The 16,099-nt window shown below is 42.1% G+C and overlaps 1 protein-coding gene across 1 annotated transcript in view; it reads right to left on the reverse strand.

The window, feature by feature from the left end:
* Window positions 1–16,099, reverse strand: part of LOC129698145 (cytoplasmic dynein 2 heavy chain 1) — a 395,765-nt gene that overhangs the window by 192,232 nt on the left and 187,434 nt on the right. The window contains 5 exon segments of the mRNA XM_055637055.1: window positions 75–194; window positions 2,760–2,923; window positions 4,923–5,046; window positions 10,122–10,220; window positions 15,491–15,600. Coding sequence (XP_055493030.1) covers window positions 75–194; window positions 2,760–2,923; window positions 4,923–5,046; window positions 10,122–10,220; window positions 15,491–15,600 — 617 coding nt within the window.

The raw sequence follows: 16,099 nt of genomic DNA on the forward strand, positions 1-16,099 counted from the left end.
ACAACATAGCATCTTGCCTCAATCAATTTCCTTAATAAATACATGTATTATATTATAAAAGTTTCTATTTATACCTCCAACAGGGAATCTTCAAGCTTCGCTAATTGAATCTTTTTCTCCTCTTCCTGTTGTAGAAGTGCCGTCTTGCGCTCTTCCAGCTCTGGTTTTTCATGTTGCAAGGTGACAGCTAACAGCTTCAAATAGATAAAAAATACTCAACTATTCATTAATGTGTATGGATATGATCAACAAAAATCAGCAGTGTACAAATACTAAAACCAGGTGAATACAAGATTAATAAAAAAAAGGTTTCATCTGCGCCATTGATTTCCATCCATCCACCTTCCCATACAGTTCACATCCTTTTTGATATTTCTGCTTTACACTTGCCTGCCTCCAACCACTGACAACCAACAACCATTGCACTCCAGATACAGCAATTTAAAAACTGACATACCCAAAAAATTCAAAAGACTGCTGGTGAACATATGCACTAAAGCTCCAATTGAACCATTAAAATCCCCACAACACTTAATCATTATACAGTATTATCACCCTGGTCTATTAAAATATACATCATTGCTTGTCATAACCATCCTACAGAATATTATCAACTTCAATGGTTCAATGGTTTACCGAATAATGAAAGGCCTGGATAGAGTGAATGTGGAGAGGATGTTTCTACTAGTGGAAGAGTCTAGGACCAGAGGACAAAAGAACGTACCTTTAGAAAGGAGATGAGGATGAATTTCTTTATCAGCAAGTGGTAAATCTGTGGAATTCATTGCCACAAATGGCAGTGGAGGCCGTCAATGGATATTTTTAAGACGGCGATTGACAGATTCTTGATTAGTAAGAGTGTCAGATGTTATGGGGAGAAGGCAGGAGAGTGGGGTTGGGAGGGAAAGATAGATCAACGATGATTGACTGGAGGAGTAGGCTTGATTGGCCAAATGGCCTAATTCTGCTCCTAGAATTTATGAACCTATGAACTTATGAATGATTCAATGGTACTTTATTGTCACAAGTACCAAGGTACAGTGAAATTTATTTTTGTATACAATTCAGTAAATATATCATTATACATCAGCACTTAGATACATCTTAGATGAGCTTGTCAGGTACAGAACAAGTGTACAGTAATAGTACACTGAGCCAGCATAAAGAGTCACCAGATTTGGCGCCATTTTCACTCCTGCCTATTAACACTTAAATCATCACTTGCCATAAGCTATCCAACATATTATTAACTTTGCATCTTTGCATCTATATACTTTTAAAAACTGTGTGTGTGTGTGTGTGTGTGTGTGTGTGTGTGTGTGTGTGTGTGTGTGTGTGTGTGTGTGTGTGTGTGTGTGTGTGTGTGTGTGTGTGTGTGTGTGTGTGTGTGTGTGTGTGTGTGTGTGTGTGTGTGTGTGTGGTTGTGGTTTTGCATGTGAAACGTATCTCCTCGAAAACCAGACGCAAAAAGGCGGAGATTTTTACCATTTCGGTAGAGATTTACCTTATGAGTTCGGAAATCCACTCCTTCGTCAAATATTTCCCCAGATTTTGAATAAAATTAGTCACGAAACTCACTTTTTAAAAAATATAATCGCTGCTTGAGCTGCTGACGTCACAATGCCCACATTTCCATCAATCGAGGCCCACCTGCCTCCAGGCGCCGCCCCCCCCCCCCCCCCGCCCCCCCCCCCCCCGCTGTGGACTAAAGCTCAAGTACACTCGCGCCACGCCTCCCGCAGCTGGATTCCCACGCCTGCCCCCCACCGGCTCCAACCCCCCCCCCCCCCCCCCCCCCCCCCCCCCCCCCCCCCCCCCCCCCCCAAAATGCCCTGCAGATCGGGAGAGGTCACCGGAGGTCGCGCAGCCGGTCACCGGAGGTTACCTGGGAGGCGGCAGTTATTGTTGCGCGGGGCATTACTCCCTCTGGGAAACCAGAAATTCCTCCGTTGACCGCAGGGACATGGGGAATCGTCACGTGAGAGCTGCCCCGTCAGAGCCGCCCGCTCACCGAGTTCAGGTTCGCCCTCTCCCGCCCTCTCCCCATCCTCCTCCCTCTCCCCCCCCCCCCCCCCCCCCCTCCCGCTGCAAACCCAACGTGCTGCCAGCCGCGCCTCTCGCAAGTCCTTTGATAAAAACCTTGCGACCCCCCTCCCCCTCTCCCTCTCCCTCTCTCTCTCTCTCCCTCTCCCTCTCTCTCTCTCTCCACCTCTCTCTCTCTTTACCCCCCTCTCCCCCCCCCCCTCTCTCCTCCCCCCCCCCCTTTACCCCCCCTCCTCTCTCTCCCTCCTCCCCCCCCCCTCCCTCCTCTCCCCCTCCCCCCCTCCCCTCCTCCCTCTCCCTCTCCATCCCTCTCCCCCACTCCATCCCCCCCTCCCCCCCCCCCCCCCCCCTTCTCTCCCCCCCCCCCCCTCCGTCTCCCCCTCCCCCCCTTCTCTCTCTGCCCTCACTCTCTACCCCCCCCCCCCCCCCCTCTAGATGCGCCTGCGAGTTGGGGGCTATATGTCAGTAGATAGGGCGATTGTGAGGTGAAAGGAGCAAATTAATAATATTAATATATTAACAAGGGGGGTAGTTAGCGTGTGTATGGGGGGTAGTTAGTGTGTGTGTGGGGGTGGATAATGTGTGTGACGCCGCATGCCGCCCCCCCCCCCCCCACCCCCCCTCAACCACACGGTGGGGGAACAGACCCAACGGGTCTGCACTTGGTCTAGTATCTGTTAAAAATTTGGTCAAGGGGAATAACATTGTTTATTTACCTGTCCCCTCAGACCTTCCCTTGTTGTTGTAAAGTTAATCTTGTTGACAATAGAAGCTGCATCTGGTGGAATAGACGGGTTTGGGTTGCGAGTTGCCAAAAACAGACGAAAATCTTCATTGTAGTCAATTATTTTATCTCCAATTTGTACAACATACCGAGGTCCTGTCAAATAAAAAACAAATATACATGGTCATAATGTACATGGCTCGTATATTTTAATCAAAATGTAAATGTTGTATAGGTGTTCTGTCTATCTAACTTGCAGTTACTCAATAAGCGGGCAAAGATATTCTTACACAAGAGAGGACAGAATTCAAACTAATGGGATAAATGTAAAAACTATGAATTCAAAATATAGATGCTAGAACTCTAAAACGCTGTTTGAAAAGTTACAATGCGGAAGGAAAACCATGAAAAAGTTGAAGGAACTGAATATTCTATCACAGATGATGGGGGGTAAGGGAGAACAGTTATAATCCTTTGTTTAGTTTATCCATAGTTTAATTTAGTTTATTGTCACGTGTCTCGAGGTACAGAGAAAAGCTTTTCTTGCGTGCTATCGAGACAGAAGAAAGACTATACATGATTACAATCGAGCCGTCCAGTGTACAGATACAGGTTGAAGGGAATAATGATTGGTGCAAGTGCACAAGCTTGAATTGAAGAATGGAAGAAACTGATGTGGAAAGGGATAGACAGTCCCTTTGCTTTAAAAAAAAATCACAATTCACAATTCTGAATTAAATCTGCCTGCAGAAAAATAAATAAATATTGAAGAACAAAGATAATGGCAAAGCAGTACTTCAAGTTTGATACGATGTAAATGGGCTAATCTTGCCCAATGTGAAATCTGGCCCGGAGATACATATTAATGGTGTCAGTTGAATATAGATTAGAAGAGAACATATAGAGAGTTGCCATTGCTGTAGAGTGAGATAAATACTACTATGTTGTGTTCAAAACAAAATCCTTAACAATTATAAATTACTGCCAATTAACTCAGTCACTGAAATTTATTCATGATAATCCTGCAGTCTCAATCCTTCAAAATATTAGTTTGTGTCAAAATTAATGTTTTTCATTTCATTTCTGTATGTTTTTTCTCATTTAACCTGCTCTGCTTCCGTGTTTTTCTTTTTGTCTCTAACAACACTAAATTTGTACTCTTATTTACAATAATTTGAATTTCACTGTACGTTAATTGGTATGTGACAATTAACTGACCTTAAAACCTTGAAACCTTGAATATCTCTTTCCCCCAATTTTTATTTCTGAACTCCATTATCTGATCGCTCAAGGAGATACACAATTCCTTTCCCTGTTCACTCATATGTCAGGTATTCTGATTCTTCTGCTGTCCAATAATCAGTTCACTGAACTGATGTAAGAACAATGAGGAGGGACCACATTCAAACTCGCCGAATAGTGAAAGGCCTGGATAGAGTGGATGTGGAGAGGAATTTTCCTCTAGTGAGAGAGTCTAGTACCAGAGGGCACAGAATAAAAGGACGTATTTTTAGAACAGAGATGAGGTGGGTGGTAAATCTGCAGAAATCATTGCCACAGATGGCTGTGGATGCCGTCATTGGGCATTTTTAAAGCAGGTTCTTGATTAGCAGGGGGTCAAAGGTTACGGGGAGAAGGCAGGAGAATGGGGTTGCGAGAGAAAAATACCTCAGCTATGATTGAATGGCGGAGTAGCCTCGATGGGCAGAATGGCCTAATTCTACCCTATGACTTATGAACAGATTAACTTATTGAACTGTAGGGTGCAGAGGAATGTCTAACTAATGGCAAACTATATTAAAAACCAAACTGCTGGAGGAACTCAGCAGGTCAGGCAGCATCTAATGAGGGAAATGGACAGGTAACGTTTCAGGTGGGGTCTCTTCTTCAGATTGGTGTCCATTTCCCTCCACAGATGCTGCTTGACCCGTTGAGTTCTCCCATCAATTTATTTTTAATTCAAGACTACAGTAGTTATAGTCTCTCATGTCAAAAAACTCTATACGATGCTTTTCCACTGCAACAACGCCAAAACCACACCAAGACATTGTGTGTTTCTCTTTCCACAGATGTGCCTGATCTGCTGCATTGGAAATTCTATCACTTTTATTGATGTGTTCATGAAACCAAAATCTTACCCTGAGCAAAATCTTACCCTGAGCAATAAGGTCCCTTCTCAACAGTGGGTATAGTACCGCCTCAACACCATCCATCTCTTGTATGATTAGTGTCTTCCCAAAACGTACTGCCAACTCTATTGCCGTAATGAAATTAGAATCCTGTAGTTGGTCATAAGCACAAATAATTAGGTATTTAATATGACAATCAGGTTAGGTATATAACACTGTAACTCTAAATTAAACTAAATTAATCAAACTTGAGTATGTATACAGAGTTATGGCGTCATACAACATGGAAACAGGCCCTTCAGTCCAGCTTGCCCATGTCGACCATGGTGCCCTATCTACACTAGTCTCACTTGCTTGCATAGGGCCCATATCCCTCTAAACCTTTCCTATCCACGTACCTGTCCAAATGTATTTTAAACGTTGTTATAGTTTCTGCCTCAGTCACCTCCTCTGGTAGTTCATTCCACATACCCACCAACCTCAAATTAGATTGTCAAAAGCTTACAATGTAAGCAGATCTCTCAATAAAATTGTTTTCAGGATTAAAAAATATGCACGTCTGCACAGCACGATTATCCCCTTCATTAGGTACTACAATACAATTTCACAACTTCCACAATTACTAATGTATTTCGACTAGCAGTTTTGACTAGATTGTGATAAAGACAGGTTTTGAATCAGATGAGTGTCAGTAGTGTAAATACATTTTCTGGCATTTGTATGGTTCTCTCCTTTACTGGTTCTCTCCTTTACTGGTGCACTGCTAGTCAGAATCGCATTGTTCCCAGGGTAAAGAGGATACAGACTACCTTTTATTGAATAGACCTGGAGATCCTATTAAATATTCTGATGGTAAAAGAGACTTTCTTGACATGAGGGCATCCCATCTAGTTAGTTCTTGTCAAGTCAATCTAGCTAGAAAATGAACACGCAAGTAAATTCAGTTTCTGTAAATTTCATCTTCCCAGATGAGAAAGAGACTCGGGGCAAATTATTGTCAAGATTAATAATAGCCAACATTTTTTTTTTACAGTGTATTACAATAGCTTCCCTGCAGCAATATGTGATGTGGCAGCTACAATAACCCTTGCTGGACAAAAGCTGCAGCCCTGACGTGCATGTACATTTGTGGGTCAAAACTCACAAAATGCCATTAGTTGAGGGCGTGAGCTTTACACAATCTTCCCAGGTATTGTTATTACTCTGTATGATTGTCAGTTGTTGTTTCTATAGTCACAAAAATCTACAGGAAATTATGTGGTAGATGATAAAAATGAGCTTGTAAATATAAAGGCTTAAATATAAGGGCATAATAGAAGGCTTAAAAAAACCTCATTTAGTCTGATGATGAAAATTTTGAAAATAAGAGATAGACCCTATTGATAACCCAATGGTCGATAATAATAGATTTTTTGTTGATATAAAAGCATGTAAATAAACCATTTAGTCTGAAGATAGAAAAAAAATATGAGCAGGATCAGAGCATTTGAGTTTACTCCATCAGCAAGGATCACAGCCTATCTTCCATCTTGATGTCTTATTCCTGCTCTCATCTCATACCCCTTGATGATTTTCTGTCTAGAAATTCTCTTTCTTGTATAAATTCAGCAAGCTGTTCTCTGAATTAAGTAATTTCTCCTCATCTCTGTCCTATGACCCTGTAATCTGAATCTGTCCAGCAGAGGAAACATTCTCCCCACATCCTGTACATCAAGTCCTGACAGAAATTTAAACGTTGCAATTACATCCTCTCCCATTCTTCTAAATCCTGGTGAATAAAAACCTATTTTTTCCTCATATGGCAATCTTGCTATCCCGGGAGAAAGTCTGGTTCAGCTTCAGTATACCCCTCTATGGCAAGAATATATTTTCTTGGGTAAAGAGATCAAAATACGCACAATAATCCAAGAGCAATGATGCAGCAATTCCCCTTGGAATGAGGCAAAAGTGAAATGGTGTAAATGCTTGCAATCTTGCAATATGCTGATTGGCCAAGGGGACAGAATTAATCGAGCCAGCCACTTGATGACTGGAATGCTCAAACCGAAGAGCCTTCTTCCATACTTTATGATTGTATTGTTAAGCGCTAAATGCTGCACAATGCTGTTGTGGCCTCGTTGAGATGGCGGTAGTCCCCACAGGGTCTCCAGCCCCCAAACGCTTTGGGGACCATGAGAAGTTGGGATGCCCACGGGCTGCGTGTGCATGGAGTGGCGGTCCGGTGGTGGGGATATGGTGCTTCACCCCATGCTTGGGGCTGGCTTGTTGTGAACTGGGGAGTTATGATGTCAGGGAACTCGGCCAAGATCCTGGCATTCTCGTTGTTGGAGAAGGTCACCGAGCCGAGGTGGGGAGCGGTCACTTTGGCGTAGCACAAGGCGATCGACTTGAACGTCTCAGAATTAACGAGACATGTCCTTTCACGTCGACGAGCAGGGAGTGCGTCCAGAGCAAGTCGGCGCCCAGCAGTGATTGTGAGACGTTGGTGATGCTAAAAATCCACTTGAAGCGGCAGGAGTTAAAGTTAAGCGGATTTGTGCAGACCCCGTATGTTAAGATGTTGCCGCTGTTTGCGTCAGTCAGTGGAGGTCCCTTCTTTCCCGAACGAGTATCAGTGCCCGTTGGAGGCAAAACACTGACCTCCGCTCCCGTGTCAACAAGAAAACGCTGCCCCGAATGATGATCCCAGATGTAGTGGAGGTGATGGTTTTGGCCGGCCGCAGTTGCCACTACCGACGGCCGGCTGCGGCGTTTCCCGGATGCGTGCAGGGTGGTCGGCATAGGCGGGTCTCGGAGCCTCATCTTTGGTGATAGTAGCACCACTTGTCTTTGCTGGCACCGTTCGTGGCCGACGTCACTGCCGCTCCTTCCGTGGATGCTGGGACCGCCCGTATGACCTGCCAAGGCACAGCCACCACCCGATTGATGGTGGCTCCACCCTGCTATTTGGCCTGCCACAGCACGTCCGCACTGCCAGCCGTCGGGGGTCAGTCAATTCGTCATCCGCAAGGAGCTGGCGGTTGTCCTCAGGCATCTGCTCGAGGAAGACCTGTTCAAAAAGGAAACTGGTCTAATGTCCATCCATCAGGGCAAGCATTTCGTTCATGAGCGCGGACGGTTTGCGGTCGCCTAGGCCATCCATGTGCAGGGGTTTTGCCGCCCTGTTGCGGCAGCTGAGACATAATGTGTCCTTGAGGAGCGTCTTGATTCCTTCGTACTTGTTGTCGGCTGGTGGCTGGCGAAGGTAATCGATGAGGCACCTGGCGGGTTCCTGGTCCACCGCACTGACCATGCAGTAGTACTTGGTGACGTTGGCAGTTATCTGGCGGATGTGGGATTGGGCTTCGGCTTGTTCAAACCACACCTGGGCTGTGATGTCCGAAAGGTGGGCAGTTTGAGTGAAACTGCATTCTGCTGATCTGGGTTGTCTCCTCCAGGCATGATGAAACCGAAGAAGCCATTTTGGATCACCAGGGTCAGGTCTGATGAGGTTCACGTGTTGTATAAACACTCAGTTTAATATTTAAACGATACAGCTCAATAATTCGTACAAAAGGGCAAGGTGCGTGTGTTAACGTGTTGACTGTGAAGTGAAGGCTAGCTCCGTCGTACGCTACACCCCGACAGCTGTCCATCCAGGTACACGCGAGTGCTCGATCTCTAAGCCAATTAGAGACCAAAGTGGCTCGGCCCGCCACAACTCTTTAATTCTAATTCTTCTCAAAGCCAATTAGGAATGAACATTTAAATATCAGCTCAGCCCGAGCAACCCACAACCCTCGATTAATTAAAACAAAATTAAATCTGCTCAATCAGTTAGAGTAATCTATATGGTGGGCATTTAACTTTTCACATCAACTGCCTTGGGGATTCTATGTTATCCAGAACAGTGATGACTGAACAAAGACTGAAAATCTTTGCACAAATAATATACTAAGTAAAAAGTTTAATTTTTACCTCTGCCTTTTAAAATATTTTACAGAGAGAGAAAGGAAAATTGGGAAATAAATAAGAAATTATGTAACTTGAGTATCTTGAACAAACAAAAAATGATTTTACAAGAAGATGTGTTTTTGAGATATTTACTCGATAGGATAAGATTTCTCAGCAAAAATATTTTTTAACTCGAATAGATTGTGGAAAGACATAGAAATATTTTTGTGTGAGCCAGCAAGTTGAGGTGAATGTTAATTTGTCTTCTACCCATTAAAGTTCACCTTCATCTCTTAAATGAGAGCAGCACAATGACATAGCTTATAGGTGTTGTTTGAATAGAGTTTACATGTTCTCCCCGTGACCACATGGATTTCCTCCAGATGCTCTGGTTTCCTTCAACATCCCAAAGACGTGTGGGTTTCTAGGTTAAATGATCACTGTAAATTGCCCATTGTATGTACAGGAGAGTTTGTATCTAGGGGTGATTGCTAAGAATGTGGGGGAATAAAAAGATGGGATTAGTGTAAGCTTCAAGCAAAATGCATGTTGACTCTGGGCACAGACTCAATAGGCTAAAAGGCCTGGTCCTTGCTGAATCTCTCTAATGTACCATTTACATAAGAGGCCCATTGTCCATTCCTAATTGGCTTTGAGATGTAATGTACAAGTTGTTTCATTTTTTGCCTATTACTCGTGATGTTTAGCCCAACCTGGGGGAGAGCAAGCCCAGGCTATCTGAGGCAATGTACTGGAGATCTTGATGGAAGAAATTGAAAGATCGAGAGAGATCACCAATTAACAGAAGGGTAGGGTATCCCTTTTCACAAGTTTGGAATCAAGCTGCTAGACCAAATAATGTGCAACAAGGCATTCATGCTATGTGTTTGGTCCCGATCAATGCATCTTCAAATGTTATATACTCAAGTGTACCATCAGCCACAGTGGTGATGACTGAAAAACAATAAACTAAGTAAAAAATGTAAAATTAATCAGTCTTTTTAAATATTTTTCAAGGAAAGAAAGAAAAAATTGGAAATAAATGTAAAATTATGAAACTTAAGTATCCTGAACAAACAAGCTATGATTTTACAAGAAACATTTAACTTAGCTGCCAGCAACTCTATCAATCATATGGCAGTAGATGATAATGAACAAATACATAGGTTTCTTCAATGTACATATTTTTCATGGTCTTCCAAGGATCTTGAGTTACCTTTATGATCCAAGTGTAGCTGTGCTACTGTTTATACATTATATTAGATAATTGTAAAAATCGCAAGAATGAATACCTGTTGGTTAATAACTTCTGGACGTGCCTCCTTCAGGTGATGCTTTAACCATTCAGTGGCACGTGAAGAGGGATCTATTAAGAACGGACATACTTTACTCTGAGGAAAGAAAAGCAGTATTGTTATCAAAAACTCATTTTGAAGGAGGAAGTAAAACATAAGCATTTTTGAAGACATGTTAATGCAGCAAACATAAGCTCATTATTTTTCTGTGCTACCAAGTTGGCAACTATCACAACTGAAAATGGAAAAACATTTAAAATCTATTATAATATTTTATCAATTAACATATGCACTGATGTGTAATTTACTTGGCTAATTCAAAGTCCTTAAGCTATATTTTTTATTTGAAAAAAGTTTATGCAAAGCTCAACAAACTAAACTATAATTGATTGTTGATCTCAGCATAACTTTAACCTTTTCTATTTAAGACCTGTAAACCGGCTTCCATATGTTGGAACCAATATATTTAAATATGCAAATTAAATATGGTATAATTTGTTAATAATTAATATTTACCTATAATTTAGAGCTGATGAATGCTTTACAAACTAAATATTAAATGTTATGAATCTTATGCAATCTAATATATTTTCAATAAGATTGATACCTCCACTTTGTTTTCACTAGATACGGACGTTCCATGAAAATAAATGTTTGTAAAGATATTTCAATCAAATTAAACACTTATGGTGAATTTAAATATTGCAGAACTGTAAACACTGAACGACTGCAACTGTCAATAGACATTATCTGACTGCTGAGGTAACCACACATACTACAAATTGAATAGATATTCATCTTGCAGCAGTTTCAAGATCAGAAATTTTATGTCTGCAACTGGAAATAAATAGTGTCAGTTTTTATGTGCATGTGCAAAGTGGATTTGTTGCATTGGAAGCAAGTCATTCATATATGAAATGACAAAATACAGATAATTTCAAATAAACAGAATCAAGTTACAAATGGATCATTTCAGCTACAAGGAAAATTGTTGAGGCCAGAGAAGAATACAAATGTAACAAACTTCTATGGTAAAAAATTAAAGCCATTGGTCCACTGTGAAGAGTGAATACTAAAATTATAAAACAGTATGACCAATATTACAGAAATAATATATTCAGTCAATACAGCAATAATACATTTGAAGAAGTAAACAGAATAAACAGCAAAGAATTTAAAAATAGAGAAATGATTACCTAACAGAACAAGCAACCAAAAAAAAGGTTTAATCCCATCCTTGTAGCTGGACAAAATCAACATTTAGACTGTATTACATTTTGAATTATAGTTTTAGTTTTGTTTAGTTTAAAGATACAGCGCGGAAACAGGCCCTTTGGCCCACCGTGTCCACGCTGACCAGTGATCCCCGCACATTAACACTATACTACACACTCTAGGGACAATATTTTACATTTATATCAAGCCAATTAACCTACAAACCTGTACTTCTTTGGAGTGTGAGAGGAAACCGAAGATCTCGGAGAAAACCCACGCAGGTCACGGGGAGAACGTACAAACCCTGTAGTCGGAATCAAACCCGGGTCTCCGGCGCTGCAAGCGCTGTAAGGCAGCAACACTACTGCTGTGCCACCGTGCCGCCCCATAGTAGAAATAATGGATGGATAAGTACTTGATTGTGTTTAAAAAAATGTTATTTATTAAATTCTCAGCATACTTTGGTCAGTGAAAGATTAATTTAGGATTATTAGTTAGGAACCATGTTGTCCTGGGTATCATCTGCGTATCCCCAGATAGATGGTTCTCTAAAATGATGGTTGGACAAGCAAGTGCTATGGCTTGCACCAAGGAAAGGATTACAGCAAGCAGGTTACTCCATGTGGTAATAAAGGCAATCTTCAACAACACTCCAGAGAGCAAAGCAAGCACCCAAAACATTCATGCCCTCCACCAGTTGCAATGATGGCCACTAAATGCACTATAGATTCCCACTTGAACAAGTCTAAAAGCACCTCACTAACCCAGAACCTCCAACTAACAAAGGCAAGGCCAACAAATACCTACTGTTTCCCTTGAACTTGCACACCATCCAAACTCAGGAATATATTGCTGGTCCTTCATAGTCACCAGGTATAAATTCAACCTGAAACATCACCTCTCCAGATATACTGCCTGATGCGCTGAGCTACTCCAGCATTTTTGTGTCTGTTTTTGTAAACCAGCATCTGCAGTTCATTGTATCCTCCACAAATTCTAGAACTCCCTCCCCGAAACAGCAACTCCATCAAGAGGACTGCAGAAGTCTAAAGTGGTGCCTTCCCACCACCTTAGCACACATAATTAGGATGAGAAACAAACACTGACCTCGCCAGCATCACCTAAGCCCAGAAAAATGAATAAATAAAATCCTGCCTTCTCTCTATGGAAAAGTAGCTGTAACTTCTATACTGCATTGCATTTCTATTTTCTCATGAGCGAAAAACATTGAAATTAATTTCTACCATGTCTCATTCTAAGCTCAATTGTTCAACTGTTGATGGACATAAAAAGACGGAGTCACTCCGTGGGACAGGCACCATCTCTGGAGAAAAGGAATTGGTGATGTTTTGGGTTGTGACCTTTCTTCAGACTGAAAGTCATGGGAAAGGAAAACGAGGGATAAAGATGATGATGTAGAGCGATATAGATCAAGGAATGAAAGATCTGCAAAAAAGTTACAATAATGAAGGAAACAGGCCATTGTTAGCAGTTTGTTGGGTGAGAACAAGAAGCTGGTGCAACTTGGGTGGGGGGGGGGGTGGAGAGAGGAAAATGCAGCGGTTACTTGAAGTTGAAGAAATCAATATTCATACCACTGGGTCATAAGCTGCCCAGGCGAAATGTGAGATGCTGTTCTTCCAATTTGCATTTAACCTTACTCTGACAATGGAAGAGGCCTAGGACAGAAAGGTCAGTGTGGGAATGGGAAGGAGAGTTAAAGTGTTTAGCATCCAGGAGATCAGGTAGGTCTAGCAAAGATGTTCAGCGAAATGATCGCCCAGTCTACGTGTGGTCTCGCCGATGTTTAAGAGTCCACATCTTCAACAATGGATACAGTAGATTGGAGGAGGTGCAAGTGAACCTCTGCCTAACCTGAAAGGGCTGACAGGGTCCTGGACAGAGTCAAGGGAGAAGGTATAGTGACAGGTGTTGTATCTCCTGCGGTTCCAAGGGAATGTACCTGGAGAGGGGGTTGTTTAGATGGGAAGGGATGAGTTAACTAGGGAGTTGCGGAGGGGACGGTCTCTGCGGAAGGCGGAAAGGGGTGGAGATGGGAAGATCTGACTAGTGGTGGGATCCCATTGGAGGTGGCAAAAATGTGGGAAGATTATGTTTTTGTATGCAACAGGTGAAAGGTACAACTATGGAAGGGGGAGCAAGGGCACGAGTGAGGGGATATCTATGATGGGAGAGGGGAATCCCCATTCCCTAAAGAATGAGGACATCTCGGATGTCCTGGTAAGGAACATCTCATCTTGAGCGCAGATGTGGCGAAGACAGAGGAATTGGGATAGTCTTTGCAGGAAGCAAGGTGGGAAGAAATGTAATCGAGATAGTTGTGGGAGTCAGTGGGTTTGTAATAGATGTCAGTCGATAGTCTATCTCCTGTGTTGGACACTGTAAGATCAACAAAGCAGAGGGAGGTGTCGGAGATCATCCAAGTGAATCTGAGTGCAGGATAGAAATTGGCGTGAAGTTAGTGAAGTCTATGAGTTCTGCATGGGTGCAGGAGGTACCACCGATGCAGTCATCACTGCAACGGAGGTCGAGTTCAGGGATAGGGCCAGTGTAAGTCTGGAACAAGTATTGTTCAACATACCCTATAAAGAGGCAGGCATAGTTGGGGCCCATGCAGGTGCCCATAGTGACACCTTTGATTTGGAGGAAGTGGGAGGAGTCGAAGAAGTTGTTAAGGGTAAGGACCAACTGCGCTAGGTTTGGATAGGGGAATTGGAGGGTTCACGGATAGGCCTAAGTGTATGCTTCAGTGATAGGGCATTGTTATATGGATACAGCTGTTATACGGATACAAATTATGTAAATAAAATAAAATTATTACCATTATTAAAACCATATTTGTAATTAATATGCATGTTTGCTTTATCAGTCACATTGAATAAAACAAAAAAGAATTTCTGAAATATAGAAGAATCATTGGCACAGATAAAATTCTGTGTAAATAAATATAAAGACATTTTTGCAGATATTTGGACAATGCCTTGGTGCATTTCAAATTAAAAAGAAATCGAGGGTTAATTGCTGTAACACAATATCCTTTTTGCATTCATTTATGAGGTATCCATATGGCACCTCAGCCAGTTATCGGTAATGAGCAGTATAAATGTGTCCAGTGGTCTATATACTAAAATATCTCTCATCTTACTCCTATGTGGAATGGGTTAATATTTACCTTTAAAATTCAATTTTTCCATATTTCAGTTTTTTAAATTTATTTTCTTTGCGATTGATGAAGCAAGCACGTTTAGTAATTATGAGTGGAGATTAAATAATTTGCAAGTTAAATTTTGTACGTATACAACAGCAAAAGAACTGAGAAACAAAGAACTGCAGATGCTGGTTTATACCAAAGATAGACACAAAGTGTTGGGAGTAACAGCGAGTCAGGTAGCATCTCAGGAGACGGATCTGAAGAAGGGTCCCGACTTGAAATGTCACCCATCCATTTTCTCCATGATGCTGCCTGACCCACTGAATTCCTCCCACAAGCATGCAACTGCATGCGGCAAGAGCGACCAAACCGGAAGCAGGGGCCGCGCGGAGGTCGAACGATTCCATACGAGTTGACGTGAAGTTTGAGCGAATGCGTATGCCGTCAAGACGCTGCGCACGCCCGTCGAGCGGCCGCGCGGAATATTTGGACAGTGTCAGTTTTTCGGAGCCCCGCGCGATGTCGGGACCAGCTCCGCACAACTCCATACGGCTCTGGCGATCGAAGTGGGACTGGCCCCGCGAGGCCATACGGCTCAAGCAACCACGTTAGGTCGCGCTTGCCGCATGCAGTCGCATGCTCGTGGGACAGGCCCTTTATTAGCAGAATAATTGAGATGGAAATGATACATTGTAGGAATAGATTTCAACACGTTTTACAAACTAGAAAACAGGAAATGCAACAGGAAAACTACGTGAATATGCAAAAGATTGAAAACAGCTGAAGGATTTTTCTTGTATAAACTGCAGATGTTCCAAAGTTCTTGTGCCTTTTTTATATATATTTTTCAAAATCTCAGAAAGACACTTTGTCTCTATCTTCGGTATAAACTAGCATTCTCAGAAAGATGTCATCGCTAAAGAATAAACATGTAACATTCCAATGTTTGTAATCAAGGAAAACAAGTGTGTTAAAGTACCTGTAAAATGACAAGAGCATTCTCTATGGACAGGTCATCAGAAGGTAATCCTTCACTCTTCCAAATCAACTGCTCACTTTCAGTGCAGAGGAAACGACGGAGATCGAATTCTATGCAAACAAATACAAAGGAATAGACTTGTGGTCCATGGTTTGTTTCATTTTCCAAATACATATAATCTCATCTATCCCTCCCCTCAAATAACTATTATTAAAGTCCTCATTTCATTTCCCCACCTTCCAACGTGCTATAGATAGAGAACAATGAATGAAAGATATGCAAAAAGTAACGATGATAAAGAGTTACTCCAGCGTTTTGTGCCTATCTTTGGTTTAAACTAGCATCTGCAGTTCCTCCCTACACATTCCAACCTGCTATGCTTCATATTCAACGGAAATGCTCTAACATTTCCAACAACAAATATATCAAATATACCAGCTCCTATTATTTATGTTTATCTACTATCAGAACTTCTCGAGCTCCTCATGTCATTGTTCCGTTTATTGGTCATGTTAAGAGTTGTAGGAAAAACACTCTTGACTCTCAGCAAAAGATATAATGAAGAGGTTGAGGGGGAAATGAATGACAACTAAAGTTGCCTTCCAAAGT

Source organism: Leucoraja erinacea, chromosome 6 (genome assembly GCF_028641065.1).
Source record: "Leucoraja erinacea ecotype New England chromosome 6, Leri_hhj_1, whole genome shotgun sequence".
Classification (NCBI taxonomy): domain Eukaryota; kingdom Metazoa; phylum Chordata; class Chondrichthyes; order Rajiformes; family Rajidae; genus Leucoraja; species Leucoraja erinaceus.